Here is an 18864-nt window from a genome sequence, read left to right on the forward strand (position 1 = left end):
TTTTGTATAACTATATAACTCTGTATGTCTTAGGCTACTTGTTTGTGTTTGTGTGCAACTACTGTGGAAAAGAATTTCCTCCTTGAAGACAAATAAACTATCTATCTATCTATCTATCTATCTATCTATCTATCTATCTATCTATCAGAATCTGACGGCTGGCCAAACAGTAGCGTATTAAGCATGATTTTTGTGGATAAAAAAATAATAATAAAAAGATTTTGAAAGTGTGTGCGGGGGGCAAACCGGATTTTGATATGTGACAAGAGGAATTATCATTAGTAGACAGGAGTTAGTTCAGATCTTAAATCTTTAATCCGACTAAGACAAATCTCACTGCGTGCAAGAACATCCAACCTGAAGAACTTGTTTAAAAGCAAAGTAAAGAAGGATTATTTCACAACATACCAGGACATCTACAGTAATATATATCTATCATTTAACATTTCAATCGTGTAATACAACGGAAATATCCTCTAGCTGATTTCGTATTGTTGCTCGTGGATGCATTTCTGCAAGAAGACAACTGTGGTGGAGGATAACACACTTGAACACAGCCCTGCCTATCATAAGGTAGTTTATTCATGAACACTTATTGTAACACTTTAATTTTCTAAAATTAAAAATGTCATAAAAACAAAAACAGGATTTTTAAGCCTCTTTCCACTTTTATTCGTATACAAATACAGATACAAATAGTTTTGCTTCCTCAACAAATACAGATCCAAATACTGAGATCTCTGCACATCCCTACTAACTAATATTGTAAATATTAGACATACTGATCCGCTCCATACCAGCTGGTGGCGGTAATGCGCTAATTCGTCTCTTGCCAGCCACCAATAAACCTCAAGGAAGAAGAAGTTGAGCTAGTCCTCTGCTGTTGTTTTGGTTTGTTCTTAGCCGACTAGCGAGCCAGTGAGCCCGCAGCCATGTCAGCGTGGCGGAGGCTGCATGTGTCGGTGCGGACGGTCCTCACCTCCAGACGGGTCACACGGCGGCTCAGCTGGCCGCGTCACAGCCTGAGCACATGCACACCTCTCCGGCAGGACTTCTTCAAAGGTGGGGGGGCGACAACAAACAAGTATAAGTGCGGTTAACTCTAAGAATAGGTCAACATTACCTTGAGAAATCCACTAATTATTATGTGTTTGTGCTTGGATATATTAATCTAAGTTGAAGGTGACCTCTTGAGAGATTTAATGAACATTTTAGAAGCGTCTCTTTAATTCGGCTTGTATCTAAATCTCCATTCAACTCTTCATTTATGTTTCCACTGCTCCTCACTGTCCACTAACGACACAGTTTGAAGCCATCCCACATAAAGAGGGAGGATTTATTCAATTAAAAATGCTGATATGTGAGTTATTACATATGCCGAATTGTAGAGTGATAAAGCTTAAGACTCAAAAACTATATCGAGTTACATGTTTCCAGTTAATATCGACAACAAGACAACGAAGAAGTGTTAAAGAGCCCCTCCAGACATGTTGTATGATGTATATAAAAGACTCTACTTTGAACAGTAATGCGTGTCTTTTCCACAAAATAGTTCAATTATCTTGTTTAAATCCTCTTAGACTCACAGTCAGTCTCTAAACGCCTCGCATCCTCCAGGTTTCCTCGTTAAAACTGTGCGTAAACAATTAGAAAGTCTTTAGGGTGTCCCTTCATATTTGGGGTGATGACACGCAGTTCACTATGGAGGAGAATATGAGGGGAGAGCATCATTTTCGGTAAGGTGTGTCCTTGTTCTTGTAGGTTTGTTAGCGGCTGTTCTTGCCGCCTTTCAAGCAACCACAATGCAAAGACTCTCCAGACTTTAGCAGTTAGAAATCTACAACTGTCTGATATTGGAAGACTAAAATCCTTCTTCTCCCTCATTAAGAACTCCAGGAACTGTTAATATGGAAATATAAGTTGAATATTGGACCAGAATTGGTTTCCAAATCTAGTTGTGATGTCACAAATCATGCTCGTAGGCCCGCCCCTTAAAATCGGATGTTCAATGAGCGCAGAGAAACTTTAATTTTCAGCAAAATGAATGTAAAAACAGTCCTTCAGTGTCAAACTCTGCACATACATCACTCTGTACATCCAACTGTAGGAACAAGAAACACATTTTTGAGTGAAGGAGGACTTTAACTTTCTGCTTTTGTGCCGCAGACCTGGAGGCCCAGCTGGCCGCCATGAGGAAGAAGGCGGCGGACGCTCTGCCGGGGAGCAGCTGGAGTCCCCTGGAGATCAACCCGAACCTTCCTCCGGAGAGGGCCGACATCGTGATCGTCGGAGGCGGTGTGGTGGGCTGGTCCATCGCCTACTGGCTGAAGCAGAAGGAGAGGGTGCGAGGAGCGTTGGAAGTTATCGTGGTGGAGAAGGACCCAACGGTGAGGGGCACAGTGAAAATATAGAAATTATATTGAAATCAGTACTAAATGTTTCCAAAACTCAATGTTCTCAGCCCTATTTATCTGCATGCCACATTAAAGGATCATTATATTAGTCATATCAAGTGGATATTTGCCACATTTACAGTCTTTTTAGCATCAAATTCCCTCTTTATGACTTGAGATCACATACAGCAGGCCTCTGTTTTTACGTATTTCCTCACTAACTGCTTCCCCTCTGCATGTGATTCTCCTCAGTACTCTCAGGCCTCCACTGTGCTGTCTGCTGGGGGGATCCGGCAGCAGTTTTCCCTGCCCGAGAACATCCACCTCTCCCTGGCGTCCGCAGACTTCATGAGGAACATCAATGTAGGTCACGCTGAAAGTCACCATGTTGTCGTCTCTCGTATGAAGCCTCTCTCGGCTCACTGCGCAAGTTGTGGTAATGAAAGACGAGCTTTTAAATCATTAAAGTGACTCATGGTGCTCAGAGCTTGTGTTATGTTAATATGTGAGCAGGAGCAGCTCGTGTGCCAGCTGAAGGTTGACCAAGTGTGAAAAATGACCTCAAGTGAAATAACTGAGGTCAGCCCTAGTTTAAGATTTAGTTTATTGTTATTTTCTTGTGTATTAGCATACACACAAAAAAAACCAAAATGCTGTTCCTCTCAGCCCACAGCAGTGCAACAACAACAACAGAAAGGATAAAAAAAGTGATTAAAAACAAAAAAAGAACGAGCATTTAGCAGCACAGTGCATTAAAGTGCATTTAGAGAGAAAAGTGCAGGTCTCAGCTCTCGCATGTCAACGAGTGACCAGCACTGATTAGGGGGTTATATAATCCAGTTTGCTGTCCAGAGAACATGAGGCAGCATGATTGTTGGAACTGCTGGTTTGTGTGGGTTAACAGTTAGCCTAGCTTAAACTTCTCCACGCTCGCCCACGCTTCCACGTCCTGTCGCACCGCTTTCGATGTTTCCTCTCTGACGCAGCTCCAGGCAAGGTCGTGGTCTCCTCTGGGCCCACTGGTTGCAGCAGACCAAGCGCACTCAGCTGATTTTTAGCTCCCAGTCAGTATTTCTCGTAGTAAAAGTATTTGTTATGAGTCTCCCAAAACAAACTGACGATCATAGACATATTTCCCTTGAACAAGGAGAGGTTCATTTCTCCTCTCGTCTTCACAAAATAACCCTTCTGTTAGCTTCCTCAGTGCAGTTTCTCCTTTGGAAGGTTGGTAACTTTTTATTTTATTTATTTATTTGTTTGTTTATTTAACAGGGACAGTGCACATTAATAAACATTGCTGTAAATGCGCCAGAGTTAGCCAAGAGGCTGTTTTTCATCTGTAGTCCCTGGACAGATGTTACAGAGTCACCCTAAAAACAGAATATGAAAATGAGATTGAAATTACAAAGTTACTGAGGTCATTTATAAGCATGCAAGAACATATATAATATGTATGTATATAAAGAGCTGAGTACTAATTAACCATTTCTTTAAATGAGCTCTAAATGAACTATACATGTCCAGCAACAGCAGTAGTTAGCAGTTGACAGCTAGCTAGTTGTTTTGATTTAACAAATATATCCAAAGATGATATTTCCTCTTCTGTTAATGCTGTTACCTCTTCTTTAGAGTCTTTTCTGAAGATTATTTGAAGGCTGTTTTGCAAAATGTTTCTTTGAGAGGTATTGAGGAGCCCATCTCTGGTGCAGCAACTCTCTCTCATAGAACATAATAAACATAATAGTTGGAGACTGAACCACAAGTTTGAGAATGAAAAAAAGTCTCAGATAAATTCTCAAGGGTCAAGTTGTATTTTAATGTAGGCGTCAGGCTTTGATAAGGAAGAAGAATGCGTTGAATAAAAAAGTATCTCTGTTTCTGCTGCACTTTTTTTTTTTTTTTAAATAAAAAAACAGTCCATTGGGGGTCTGATGATGTAATAGGAGTGTAAGGATAAATTGGCAGAGTACTCCATTAAAGGAATAGTTTGACAATTTGTGAAATATATTTGGGTCCTAGTTGCTTTCTGGCAGAGCATCAGTTGAGAAGATCAATACCTTTCTCATATCTGTCTGTTAAATATAAGGCTACAGCTAGCAGCTGGTTAACTTAGCTTAGCATTAAGTGTGAAAACAGGTTTGAATGTTGTGTTTACAAACAGCAACCGACAAATCCTGCATAGTATGCCTTTAAGGCCATATAGTCATTTCCCCTGCCTACAACACTGTCAATAAAATACGTTTCTGAACTTGCAGATTTCTGACCTCCAACTTGAATGAAACGCACCACATTTCTTGCAGGGTCTGTGCTGGTTGCCTAGCAACTGCTCTGAGCCAAGAAATAAGTAGGCTAGTCAATTAAGCTAAGCTAAGAGGTTGCTAGCTGTAACTGTAACAGACACATATGAGAGTGATATCAATCTTCTCAACTAATTCATCACCAGAAAGCAAATTATTTTTTAACCTTCAGTTACTCTATGGTTCCTCCTCTAGCGTTGTCTTGTGGACAAATGTTATTTATAGTCCCAAGTCTCTCAGACCATGTATTGTATTTTTCTCTTTGCTTAAAGCAGCATAATGCAGCCCTGTTGTATATGTTTTGCAACTTTTTCCAGTTTGTTTGTGTAAGTTAAAGAGTACGAAGTGACTCACAGTGTCTCACCACTGTGTCCTCTCAGGAACACCTCGGCGTGGTGAACGAAGACCCGGTGGACCTGCAGTTCAACCAATCAGGATACCTCTTCCTGGCTAGTGAGGAGGTGGCTCACATCATGGAGGAGAACTACAGCACCCAGAGGTGCCAGCCTTCTTTAATTCAGTTGAACTGTGTGATATCAGAAAGCTAGAAGTCAGTTCCCTCTGGGGAGAAACGCAAACTGAGAACGTTTCCATTCAGAAATTTAAGCACAGTATTTTGTCTTGCAGCTCTGAAGCTTCAGGGATGAAATAATTAATCGATCAATAATCTAATCACATGGTTGTAGGTATGCTGGAGCCAAAGTTTCACTTCTCTCTCCTACACAACTGAAGGAGAGATTTCCCTGGATAAACACAGATGGTGTGGCGCTCGCTTCGTATGGTGAGCACAAATAATACACCAAAGTTTTTGTAACTCTTTGAACCGTAAGATCTTTTAGAATATGTGGGTTTATAGACCTTTTTTTTTTTTTTTAGCAGCATTAATTTTCATTTTTACTCGTCCTGGCCTGCAGGGTTGGAGAACGAGGGCTGGTTTGACCCCTGGACTCTGCTGAATGCCTTTAGAAGGAAGGCCATCTCTATGGGAGTCGTTCAGTGCTGCGGAGAAGTTACAGGTTTGTCGCAGCCTCCAAACACAAAAACATCCTAACGTACAGTAGCAGCCAGAAGTTTGTTTGACACTCTGTCTCATTCAAGAGATTGGGAAGGCGTGTCCAAACATTTGACTGCTGCTGTACTTCGTTATGGTTAAAGTGTAATTCTGCTTATTTTTCATGATCCAAGGCAACAGAAATATTGTAAAAGTGAATAATTGTTGTCATTTGGCAGCTCTGAAATTTAAATATTATATTATTAATGTCTATCTCTTGTGCAGGTTTTAAACATACAACAAACGTGATCACAACCGTTGATGATGAACAAATTGATCTCCGGAGAATAAAATCTGTCAGAGTAAGTGGGATTGTCAGCATTATGTAGCTGTGAGCGTTTGCCGTCATGTTTGACAAAATTTGAAACACGAATTTGGTTAAAGTTCTTTTTGCAATAGCGAACATTATAATCGATGGCTGCAACTAGCGATTATTTATTTATTTATTTATTTATCTGCTTATCGGTGTCTATAAAATGTATAAAAAGGGCTCTCACAATTTGTCAGAGTGTCTTCAGTTTGCTTGTTTTGTCAAGCTAATTCTTAAGATATTAAATTTACCGTCATATATGACAAAGAAGAACAGAAAATCATCACATTTTAGAAGCTGGAACCTCAAAATGTTTTGCAATTTTGCTTCAAAAATGAAATGAAATGAAATAATGAATCAATTATCAAAACAGTTGTTGATTAATTTTCTGTCGATCGACTAATCAATTTATCTTGCAGCTCTATTATAATCCATTATCACTGAACACTTTTTAAAATGTTTTATTTAACATTTTGTATGATCACCAGCATCATCACGACAGTTTTCTTCCTCTTAGATTAATATATATCCTGTTCAGCAGGCAACACATTGAATCAGTCGTCCAGGTTGTTCTTGTCCAGCTGTGTCCTCACTCTCATAGTGATCTATTTAACTAAATCAAAGTTAGTAATTTTACTTTTAAAATAATGTTGGTAAACACAGAACCTGCTCTTCCATTGATCAAAACTTTAATTTAGATGGTCTCGGGTTGCAACTAACAATTATTTTACATGTCGATTCATCTTTGGATTATTTTATTATTATTAGTAGTAATAATAAACATTTATTATAACATTATTAAGTAATCGATTACCTTGTAAAATGTCCATAAACAGTAACAGATGCCTATCACAAGTTCTTGGAGCTGACGGCGAAGTCTTCACGTAGCTTTTTCTGTCTGACCAACACAAAAAAAATCTTCAAATTTGAGAAGCTGAAAGAAAAGAATATTCCATCTTATTTTTATTTATTTTAATTCTGTTTTTATTAGAGGTCTTTGCATAAACGGTAACAGATGCCTATTACAAGTTCTCAGAGCTGACAGCGAAGTCTTCACGGAGCTTTTTCTGTCTGACCAACAGTTAAAAATTCAAAGATATAAAACAGAAAAAAAGCAGCAAATCTTCAAATTTGAGAAGCTGGAATAAAAGATTGTTCCATCTTATTTTTATTTATTGTAATTCTGTTTTTATTAGAAGTCTTTGTATAAGCTTTTAGCTTCCGAGCTCTCCTGCAGGAGCGTTTGTTTACTTTGAATTCATGTATAGTTGAGTTTATTGTATCTAAAACAACTCCTGATGGACATGAACTCTCTTTCCCCTTGAGAAACGTAACATCTCTTTGCACTCAGTTCAGTGTATTTGTCAAAGACATTTTCCGTATATTTTAAATGCTACCAAAGATTGGGAACACACAAAGCTTTACTAACACACCACCACAGTAGCAGCACAGTGTTTTGCATGATGAGAAAATGTCTCATGTGGAGCAGGTGCAGATGCCGAACAGCCTGGAGTACCAGCCGGTTGAATGTGCCATTGTGGTCAATGCAGCAGGAGCCTTTTCTGGTAAACTGGCAGAGATGCTGGGAATTGGCTTCGGTCCTAAAGACACCTTCGCTGGAATTCCACTGCCTGTTGAGCCTCGGAAAAGGTACTTTATTGACTAAAGGGGCATATTTTCCCTTTGTAAAAACAATGTTAGTGCTGTCAAGATGTCTAATTTCCTTTTGAAAGAGCTGGCAGTGTTTGCATGCAGTAAAGTCTTGTGACAGTTTTATTTAAACGCCAGTGAATTGGATAAGTGAGTGGCTTTATAGTGCTGACTCTCAACTTTAATTTGAGGGTGTTTACATCCGCGTTTGATTAACTGTGTGAAAATTGTAGCTCTTTGAAACTTAATCACAGAGGGTAAAAATGGGTTATAGGTCATTCACTGCTCAGTCAGTATGGATGTGAACACTCTTAAACACCCTTAAATCAGCATTTTAACCACAGAGCCACTTTTTAATTTGAAATTCAGTCATCTAGAAAAGCAAAAACAAACATCAACGTCCAACACTTCCAGACACCATATCAAGATTAGCATTCTTTTCACATATAGTTCTTGATATACATGAGATTTACTTCACTTACTACTTTATTTATCAGGAACATAAAAACATTAATGAACATTAACATGATTAAAATGTATCAGATTTATCCAAAAGGCACATCTGAGTCCCCGAGCAGGTTGATGTTATACACAAAACAAACAAGACATACAAAAAGCTACATAAATGCACATGTAAAGCCAGATTATGTTGCACTCTGTACTCTATTATACTATAGAGCAGCAAACCCTTGGTGATACTTCTACACTTGCCAGGTAGTACTTGTACAGTAGCTCAAAGTGATTGAGAATGCATTAAAACTAGCTAATAAATAGATGTAGTCAGATAAATGTGGATAAATGGTTGAAACGTCCAGCTTCTGCTTCAAATCAAATGAACCCATTTGGAAAATGATGGCACGTGGAGTCGATGAAGGGGCACCAGAGTTCATCTGACATCGCTGTGGGGGTAGATCAGACAGAAAATGTCAGGAACCACGGCTTCTAGATTATTCTCTACAGCAGGAGTCAGCAATTAATTTTCAACCATGGGCCAGATTTTTTCAGGACTGCTTTTTGGAGGGCCGATGTTCTACAGGCAAAGTGAAAACACAGGTATTTTCTGTGATTTTGTTAATATAAAACAGCTTTAGGGTTGTATCTGAGGGCAGGTGTCATAATTGCCTTTAGTCATCTACACACAATAAACAGTGGTCTGCTTCATTTATTTTTGAAGCTGAAATACTGTTATTGACACAAATCTGTTCTGGTCAGATAAGACCAGTATATAGATGAACCTGTATAAGATGATGAGATGTTACAAGCTTGTGTTTATTGGGATTTAGGTGAGCCTTGTGTTTGTATTGTTATCTACTGTGGATTTATGACGAGTCATGTAAAAGATTTGATGCAATCTATAAAAGGAAAAACTTCAGCTTTCGTTAGGGGACCAAATATTTTTGTTGGAGGGACAGATTTGGCCCACAGGCTGCTATTTGCCCACCACTGCTCTATAGTATTCTCTATATCAGTGCTTCCCAAACTTTTCTTAGACCACGGCACTCCTTCATGGGAATTCTTCTGTCATGGATCCCCCTCCTGACTGCTGAGCATCTGAAAAACTCAAAAGCCTCAAAGTTGGCTGCTTTGACAAGTCAAAATGTAAATAAAATATAATGAATGTAAATGTCAGGTGTTGAAATTCGGCCCTTGGCCCAACCTCAAGGAACCCCTTCTCTATAGTATACTGTATATTTAATGACAGGAAAGTACAGTTTATACATTATCGGATATACTGGATGTAAAAATTTGAAGATATGACTTACTGTTGAGGTCCGTCAACATCCCTGTAGCACTGATCTCTCCCTAAATCTTGTTCAGGTATGTGTACGTAGTCCACTGTCCCGATGGTCCAGGTCTCGACACTCCCTTCCTGATCGATTACTCTGGAGTTTACTTCAGAAGAGAGGGCTTAGGAGGGAACTACATCGCCGGGACATCACCAGAGGAGGTTTGTCGTGGGTCTAAGCTGTTTGCCTGACTATTATGAATAAGAACAAACAGTGTAAAAATCGATCTAAGTGTTTTATCTGTTTGTCTGTCCTCAGATTGAGGAGCCAGATATCAGTAATCTAGAGGTGGACCATCAGTTTTTTGAGGACAAGATTTGGCCCAGCTTGGCCCATCGTGTTCCTGCTTTTGAGAATCTTAAGGTAGGTGTTGGGACGCTTATAATTGACTAGCACATGAGGTTTTTATTGTTTCTTTGTCTGCTAATCATTCCACAAATATGGCAGTCCATTTTATTTTGAGCATTTCATTGTTATTTTAATGGATTTTTTTAAAAGCCAGTACAAGTATTTATTTTTTAAAGAGGACATGTGATGCATAATTTCCAGGTCTACATTTATATTCTGAGGCTCTACTGGAATATCCTTGCATGCTTTTGCAGCTTCTGTCTGAAACAGGCCGTTTTAGCTCCTGTTCTTGCATTTTTACATACGTTCACCTCAAGTTTTGGAACTTTGCCCGTGTTTAACCCAAACATCCGACATCATAACGGTATAAAAATGACAGGAAATCACAAAAAGCATGTTATGTCCCCTTTTAAGCCTCAGCCTTTGCAGATCAAATTTATCTCTCGTTCCTCTCCTCAGGTGACCAGCGCGTGGGCAGGTTTCTACGACTACAACACCTTCGACCAGAACGGCATCATCGGGATACACCCTCTGATCAATAACATGTACTTTGCCACCGGCTTCAGCGGCCACGGCCTGCAGCACTCGCCCGCGGTAGGTCGTGCTGTAGCAGAACTGATCCTGGATGGAAACTTTACAACGCTGGACTTGAGCGGTCTTGGCTTCAGACGCATTCTGGCCCAGGAGCCCATGTTGGAGAGGAACATCGTTTAGATGAGCTGGAACATGGACTCGTACCATTAACACCTCTGCCAAAGCAAAGTATCATTCACGTTTTCTACAACTTGGGTCTCAGTTTAGTGGTTTTGGCCATCATTCCCGTCATAATAATAACATTTTACTCATCATAGATCTGGGAATGCAGCCTCATGACTACAGTAGAGTCCAAAAAGGCATGAAACATGAGTAGACAGTTCACTTCCTGTTACCTACAGACTTTAAAACGTTGTTTGTTCACCCGAACCAACCTTACCAAAGTTTTTATTTTTGCAACTGTGATAACAGTGTCAAAAAAATGATTGCATGTGTGTTGTTTTAGAGGGCAATTACAAGCGACGTCTTGCTGAAAGGAAAATGTTGAGACATGTAGGAGTGGAGGGGAACTGAACTGTTGACATACCTGTGATACAGTATAAACTGTAATAATTCCTTGAGTAAGATCTTGACTTCGGTTTTTCAGATTTCCATTGAACCCGGGTGTGTGGTGCCATTGTGCAATACATTTGCAGTTTTTAAATTTTTCTTTCAGTTTATAACAGGAACCACTTTCTTTCCAGATGAGTGTATGTACGTGATGTAGACTGTATTACAGTATAATACAGTGCAATACAACAGCTTTGCAATGCAATGTTCAGTTTTTGTTACGACTAAGATATTAGTTGAATTTTAGAGTCTGAAAAATAACTGAACATAAACGTTACATATGTTTTGTATCACTTTACATTGTAATGTGTTCTTTCTGGTACATTTTATTGTTAACTATCTTATCATTGTATAGTTATGCTGTCAATTTGTGATTTACTGTTGAATCAATTTAGTTTGAATCTGTGTTTCATAGTAATCAATGCAATCAAATTTTATTAATAATCAAGATTTGTAGAAAAATTGGCTTCAGTTGTGTTTATTAAAGCATTTTTCCTTCTTTCCTACAAGTGTTACAGCTCCTACAGATCAGATTCAGTTTAGTGTAACTGCACAGTGACAAAAACATTGCAGCTATCCGTCTGTGGAAGCAAAAAAAGGCTGCAATAAAAGTTAAATATTCCAATGCTACAAAAATTTAGTAGAATTTTAAAGCTCAACACTACGTATATAGTAGTGATTTAATTTCACAATTAGGCATTTAGTTGCTGATGAGATTCAAATCTTTACAGACTTTATTTGCTTCCATACCCAGCTACTGCAAATACTATATTATACTGTGTTACGGGTCTTTTGGGGTTTGGGTGTCGTGTGGGGATTTGTCCACCAGATGGAGCCAAATCTGTAAATCAAGTAACCAGTGTGGAACATCTTCCCACTTGACACACTGAAGACAAACTATAAGCAAAATGTAATTTGGAGGTGAAAGTGTTTTTTTCTGTAAATTCACTAACAGACTGTAATTATCAGACACTCTGCTCTCATTTGCAAAGATAATGTCACAGACCAGATGAGGGGCAGCAGAGCATTTTTTGAGACACACAGTCTCATGATCTACTGTTAACAGCTCATTAGCCTTTTCTTAAACCTTTATTTATTGAGGGAAGTTTCACTTACAGGAAGCCTCTCTTTTGCAGAAACGCCCTGATTACATTCACACTTGGAAGCTGCCCAGTCCAACCACAGTCTGATCTGCTGACCACTGAGCAGCTCCACTGGAGTGGTTGGAGTTAAGAGCCTTGCTCAAGGGCGGGGGTGGTAATGAGGCAGTATAATTCTGCCAGACCGGGGATTGGACCGATGAACTTCTGATCACAAGCTTGCTTCTCTAACCTTTAGGTCACTACTGCCTAATATCAGATTGACCAATACCAAAACAGAAGCTAACAGTGCATTTGTTGGGGACTATTTTCAGCTGCCGATTTGTTGCTCTAGTGAGTGTTTGAGGCAGCGGGACGGGGTTCAGTGTCAGTTCCCATGTTCTCCATAATGTTGGAACATGTCAGCCAGTGAAATGGTGAGACTCACTGATGTGTTAAAATGGTTTTTGGAGAACAACAAGGTTTTGTGGCACAGAAGAATAACAATGAGGCATAGGCTAAACAGCTGATACTTGTTTGTAGGATCAGTTCATGGTTGGTTTTGGTCTTTTCATGTAATTTGTTGATTTTAGAAAAAGTATAGAATATCACCAGACTTATCCTTTTATCATTAATAAAATTAGCATTATGAAATTGGGGTATCCCATAACTGTACGTCAGCTGAGGGCCTGTATTTTTAAAGACATTATAAAGAAGATACCAAGAATTGATTTGTTTATTCTAAATTCAAAGGCAAAACTAGCCTCACAAATTGGAATATGAAAATATCACACAGAAATGAAAGCAGCTTATAGCTCTTGAGCATGTAATAACTGAAAGAAAATTGGAAAAATAAGATAATCTTGCTTAACATGGAAAAAAGCGCTTAATTTAAGATCCTGACACCTTTAAATATTAATGCCTTTTAAAGTGCAGGACATACGCTGCATTAATGAGGTACATGCATATGAAAGTGTGGTGTCTGTTGACCTTAGTTGTGAGGTTATGTGCCCCACTTATCCAGTATTAGTTCTGACAACTCCTCACATATTTATGTGTCTGTGTATTTAGCATAGCAAGCATTTTACTGCTCTCAGGATATCATAAATATCTAATTTCTTAGTCATGCTGAAATTTAAGCAGGGTCTTGTTTTTTAGAGTCATGCCTTTCCATAAAGCATTTATTATTATTTATTATTTGACCTGAAAGAAGTACAAATGTTTAAGATCAGTCAGTCACAGAGGAGAATAAAGCACATATATGTATATATACAGTATATAAATATATATGTGTGTGTGTGTGTGTGTGTGTACGTCCAGAAGGTTTTAAACTCAGTGAAAACTTGGAAGGATGAATAGGTCTATTTTTCTGAAATACCTCCAATGGTGGAAGAAGTTATCCATTACAAATAGAAGTCCTGCATTCAATCGATATAATCTTCCACTTTTTGTTTTTTACTTATAAGTTTTTATTTATAAGCATACTGAACTTTCAAAATATATTTATATACTGTATACATAATGCAGGATGACCACCACTCCAACCAGCTAAGTCCTTCTAAAGTGCTGGAAAAATCAATGAGTCAAAACTTGATCATACATGATTCAACAATGAACAGGCAGGCAAAAAACAAACTAAACCCCATTCCAATCATTGGCAGTATGCAACGCACCTGTGTACACCCTGGTGGTAGGAGCTCCACCTCCTGAGAATTGAAGTTTTTAAGTGCGGCATACAAATAGAAGCCATACTTAAGGAACACACACGGAAAAAAGGGGTAAAACACAGTGAACATAGAAAAAAACATATACAATCAGGTAATACATATATAAATTTCACCACATAGTATATGGGGCTTTAGAGAGATCAGGCTAGAGCCATCATAGATCAGAGATACCCAAATCTATAAGAAAAAAACATCTTGAAAACAAAACAAAAATAGAACAAAGAGCTATGGAGGTGTATCAGGCGAAGGCCATTATGAACCATAGACCCCGAATTCTACACTAGAGATTACAGCATAACACTCATATCAAAATCCTTGTTGAGGCTCATGGGCTGAAGTGTATCTAAAGTGTCAATCCAATAGAGCTCCCTTTGGTGTATCTTTCCTTCCATATCTCCCCCTCTTGGCAATTCAATTTGTTCAGTGCCCTGGAATCGCAGAGAAGGGATTGGGTGTAAGAATTCATTGAAATGAAAAGCAACAGGATAATTCACATCATTGCATCTGATGGAGCTCTTATGTTCACTAATCTTTTGTTTCAGCATGAGTGTAGTTTTACCTATTATATACTGTATACATACATTGATTAGCCATAACATTAAAACCACCTGCCTAATATTGTGTAGGTCCCCTTTGTGTCATCAAAACAGCATGCGTGGACTCCAAAAGACCTCTGAAGGTGTCCTCTGGTATCTGACACCACTGTGTGTTCTGACACCTGTCTATCATAACCAGCATTAACATTTTCAGCAATTTGTGCTACAGTAGCTCTTCTGAGGGATTTGGACCAGATGGGCTGACCTTTGCTTCCCATGTGCATCAATGAGCCTTGGGTGCCCCATGACCCTGTTGCAGGTTCACCCGTTGTCCTTCCTTTGACCACTTTTAGGAAGGTACTGACAACTGCATACTGGGAAGACCCCACAAGACCTGCCGTTTTGGAGATGCTCTGACTCAGTCATCTAGCCATCACAATTTGGCCCTTGTCAAAGTTGCTCTGGTCCTCATTCCTGCTTCAAACAGATCAACTTCAAGAACTTACTGTTCACTAGCCACCTAATATATCTACCCCTTGAGGTGCCATTTTAACAAGATAATCAATGTTATTCACTTCGCCTGTCAGTGGTTTGAATGTTTTGGCTGATCGGTGTATGTATTTTACATATACTGCATAGTTTTTATGTCTTTGTCTATTGATTGTTGCTGTTTGTTGGCATCAGTGTATTCCTTTGACCTGTGTGTTAATATCAGTTTAAAAAAAAAAAGTACTAGTTCTGCAGAAAAATGGCCCCCGTGAGTGATTTTATATGATATGTTATATATGACATTATTAGATTGTCATTACTAAAGCAACACTGTATAAGTAGTATTTTACTGTTGTAGTTGGTTGAGGTTGAGCTCATTTTAACTTTGCTGTATATATAGTTAGGTTAGGGCCCCAACCAGTTTGTGAAATATTGGATAACTTTGCTTCTTTGAGTCATTTAAATGAATGACTTTAAGTGGAACTGCTAAAAAATCACAAACATCTGAAACATATCAAGCAGCCCATACTGCTTTTTTGTAAGCTCTCACAGGTCAAAAACGTTGGGAACCATGGGTTTAGTCTTTAACAATGTGCTGTATTTTATAAGTTATCCTTTTTTTGTTTCAATTTAAAAACCTCAATCTGACAAATAATCAGTAACTACACTACACTATGTGTCAGATAATGTAATGGAATAAAAAGTGCATAAATTGGAAATACTACCACAAGTACCTCATAGTTATACTTAGTGTAAGTACAGTGCTTCATTAAATGTACTTAGTTACTTCCCAACACTGAATAATATAATACTGTTACTGTTCAATCGAAAACCATTTTGCATTTTACATATATCAGTTGGCCATGCTTGATTGATACCAACTTGTGGTTTTCTCTTGAAGAGGGGTTTTTGAGACACCCTCTCTTCCTCTCTTCCTCAGATCAGACATAATGAAACAAGCCACCCCACATCCTCTACATCTAAACTTCCTGCAGCGCAATGAAAAACATCAGCAAAAACCAAGAGTGGTGAAACAAGCAGAATACAGTCATTGGCAAAAACAAAACAAAACACAGTTTCGCTTGAAGAAAAAGCCCCTAAACTTAAGTTAAACGAGGTAATTTAACAAAATATTCAAATCATACACTGAAATTAAGACTTGAGATGACACAGTAATGATACTGCAGAGTGTAGGTAGTAGTCACTGAAGTGGATTACGTTTCCATTACAGAAACATCTGCAGACACCAACAGCTTCACAGCTTTGACCACAACCACAAAATGATACTATCAGGGGATTAAAAACTGAAATGAACATTACTCATAAACTGCAAACAGCAAATCGCCCCCCTGAAACGTTTAACTAGAAACATCAAAGATTATAGGTTATCTAGATTTAAGTTTTACGTCCATAATACATCAAATGCATGAATCACTTTAAATAAACATTTTAACAGCAGTAGAGGAGGTCAAGTATCATAGTGTGAAATAAGTATATCCAACAACAGGCACACAGGCATCCCTACACGTAGGGATGAAAGTTACTAATTACATCATGCTTGTTATTTTAATTGAGGAGCCATTGTAGTTGCCTGTACATTTTGAGTACATTGGTATTTCTGCTTTTACAAATCAAGACAAAAGATCAATAGGAAAAGTTGTTTTGTGCCATTAAATAGCTAAAGTTATAAGTGGAAAGTGGAAAACCTCCCACCAGATCAAAGTGCATGATTAGCTATTAGCGTCTAGCAATTTCAATGGATTTTAATAAAATGGTGGATAGTTTTACACAGAAACTGTTTGCAAACATGAAATAGTCCATTATGTGTGAAGTTTTGTCTGTATAAACTGCAGACACACTAATATGTAACATAGCACATGTAGCATATGTCTAGTGTCTGGTATTTTGATGATAAAAAGCCGGATTTTCATACATCTGCTGACATTACTGAAATAATATCCAGAGTTTTAATGCTAAAATAACTTTTTTTCATTCTAACATTACTTGTGTGAGAGGGATGTGCTCTTAACTTGTGGAAGAAAACAGCAGAAATTTCATATAAGCTCACGTTACTTATTTAATGCTAATGTTACTTTATTATGCTAACAATAATTGTGTGAGGGGGGCCTCTGTGCTCTTTTAAATTTCATATGAACTAATCGCTGGTGGACTCAGGGGGAGGGTGGGGGGCAACCAGTCCCCCTGGTGCCCCCAAGGACAAAAAAATAGAGTGAAAGTGCCCTCTAAGGTGCCCGATAGTAGAGCAAACATGATAAAATGTCCTCTAAGGTGGCTGCACAAAGAAGAAAACATACCAAAGTCTTAGTTATGGGTAAATCAGGATGAAAGACCCTATAGAGGACCTCTCTCTATGTGACAATCTGAAATGAAGTGCCCTTATTGGTACCCTTGGTCCATTGATACCCCCACAAGCAAGAAACAAGCAACATGTCATGCCCTTTAAATGAAGAGGATGTAATGTACTGCCTTATGAGTTGCTGTTGTAATGGGGTGAACTGGAGGTTCTGTATGGGTGCCCTTCTAGTGAGAAAACAATAAAAAAAAGGAAAAAGTGCCATTAAGGCATACTGAACATACTGAAGTGCAGAATTGGGTGCCCTTTCAATGAAAAAAACAAAAAAAAACAACTCAATAAGTGCCCTCTAGGGTGCCCCCACATGTGAGAAAACGTGATGCCATGATGAGTGTCCTTTTAATGAGCAAAAAACTGTGTCCTAAAGGTGCCCTATAGGGTGTATGGGAGAAAAACATTGTGAGGTGAAGAGTATATTCTGAATCACCCTATAAAATGACATACCCCCTCTGATAGCCTGAGTTCGCCACTGATCCTAATTTTACTTTTTTTTTTAAAGGTGCAGTTTGTAGAATTTAGTGGCATCTTAGTGGAATGGACTTGGCAGAAATCGAATGTAATATTCATAAGTATGTTGTCAGTGTATAATCACCTGAAAATAAGAATCATTGTTTTTGTAACCTTAGAATGAGCCTCTTATATCTACATAGGGAGCAGGTCCTCTCCCATGGAGCCCCCCATGTTGGACCACCAAGTTTCTACAGTAACCCTAGCCCAGAAAGGAAAAAACAATTTTACTTTTTTAATGCTAACACCACTTTTTTATGCTAACCATACCTGTGTAAGAGAACTGCTCTTGACATGTGGAGACAAATAGCAGAAATTTTAGATATGCTAACATTACTTTTTTATGCTAATAATAATTGCGTGAGGGAATTTTTGTGCTTTTTACATGTGGAGGCACATCAGAAATTTCATATATGCTAATTGGTCTTTTTTAATGCTAACATTACTTATATAATGCTAATCATAATTGTTTGAGGCGGTTTCTGTGCTCTTAAAGTATAGAGACAAACAGCAGAAATTTCATATAACCTAATTTTACTTTTTTAATGCTAACGTTACTTTTTTATGCTAACGATAACTGTGTGAAGGCACTTCTGTGCTCTTAACGTGGAGACAAACTGTACAAATTTTAGATATGCAAACATTACTTTTTATGCTCTTGTGGAGGCAACCAACAGGAATTTCATATATGCTAACATTACTTTTTTATGCTAACCATACTGCATAACTGCTCTTGACATGTGGAGACTGAGCAGGTAACTCCTGGTCTGAAACGTGAAGCCAATGCAGAAGTGCCCTAAAACTGCTTTCTTTCTAATGGCCACTGGCTGCAAAAAGAGGTCTGATTGTATGGAAGTCTATGAGCAAATTTTTGTTTCAATGGTTTTAAGCCTGTTTTTTGCTGGCAAAAATTAGCATTAGCATTAGCATTATCACAGTTAACCATAGACTGTAAATGCACCATGCTAATCAAGCTAACAGCTAGTGCTAGGGTCAGCTCCACCCTCTCGTCCAAATATGGTCACTTCTGACTCCAAAAATCAAAGATGGCAATGGTCAAATCCAAGATGATGACGGTCAAATCGTAAACCCGAGGCTTCAAAACGGCAGCCCACAAACCAATGGATGATGTCACAGTGGCTACGTCCATGTTTTTTTAGTCTATGGTCTCAT

General features: G+C 38.5%; 1 protein-coding gene across 1 annotated transcript; it reads left to right on the forward strand.

Annotated features, from left to right (window-relative positions):
- Positions 1–856: 856 nt before the first annotated feature.
- Positions 857–11277, forward strand: foxred1 (FAD-dependent oxidoreductase domain containing 1). The gene is made up of 11 exons (XM_067608805.1): positions 857–1062; positions 2167–2387; positions 2646–2756; positions 5071–5189; positions 5377–5471; positions 5605–5706; positions 5967–6043; positions 7541–7701; positions 9520–9649; positions 9747–9851; positions 10296–11277. The coding sequence occupies exons 1-11, from the start codon at positions 933–935 to the stop codon at positions 10548–10550; spliced, it is 1506 nt and encodes a 501-aa protein (XP_067464906.1). The 5' UTR covers positions 857–932; the 3' UTR covers positions 10551–11277.
- The last annotated feature ends 7587 nt before the right edge of the window (positions 11278–18864 follow it).

This window comes from Thunnus thynnus, chromosome 13, assembly GCF_963924715.1.
Source record: "Thunnus thynnus chromosome 13, fThuThy2.1, whole genome shotgun sequence".
Lineage (NCBI taxonomy): Eukaryota > Metazoa > Chordata > Actinopteri > Scombriformes > Scombridae > Thunnus > Thunnus thynnus.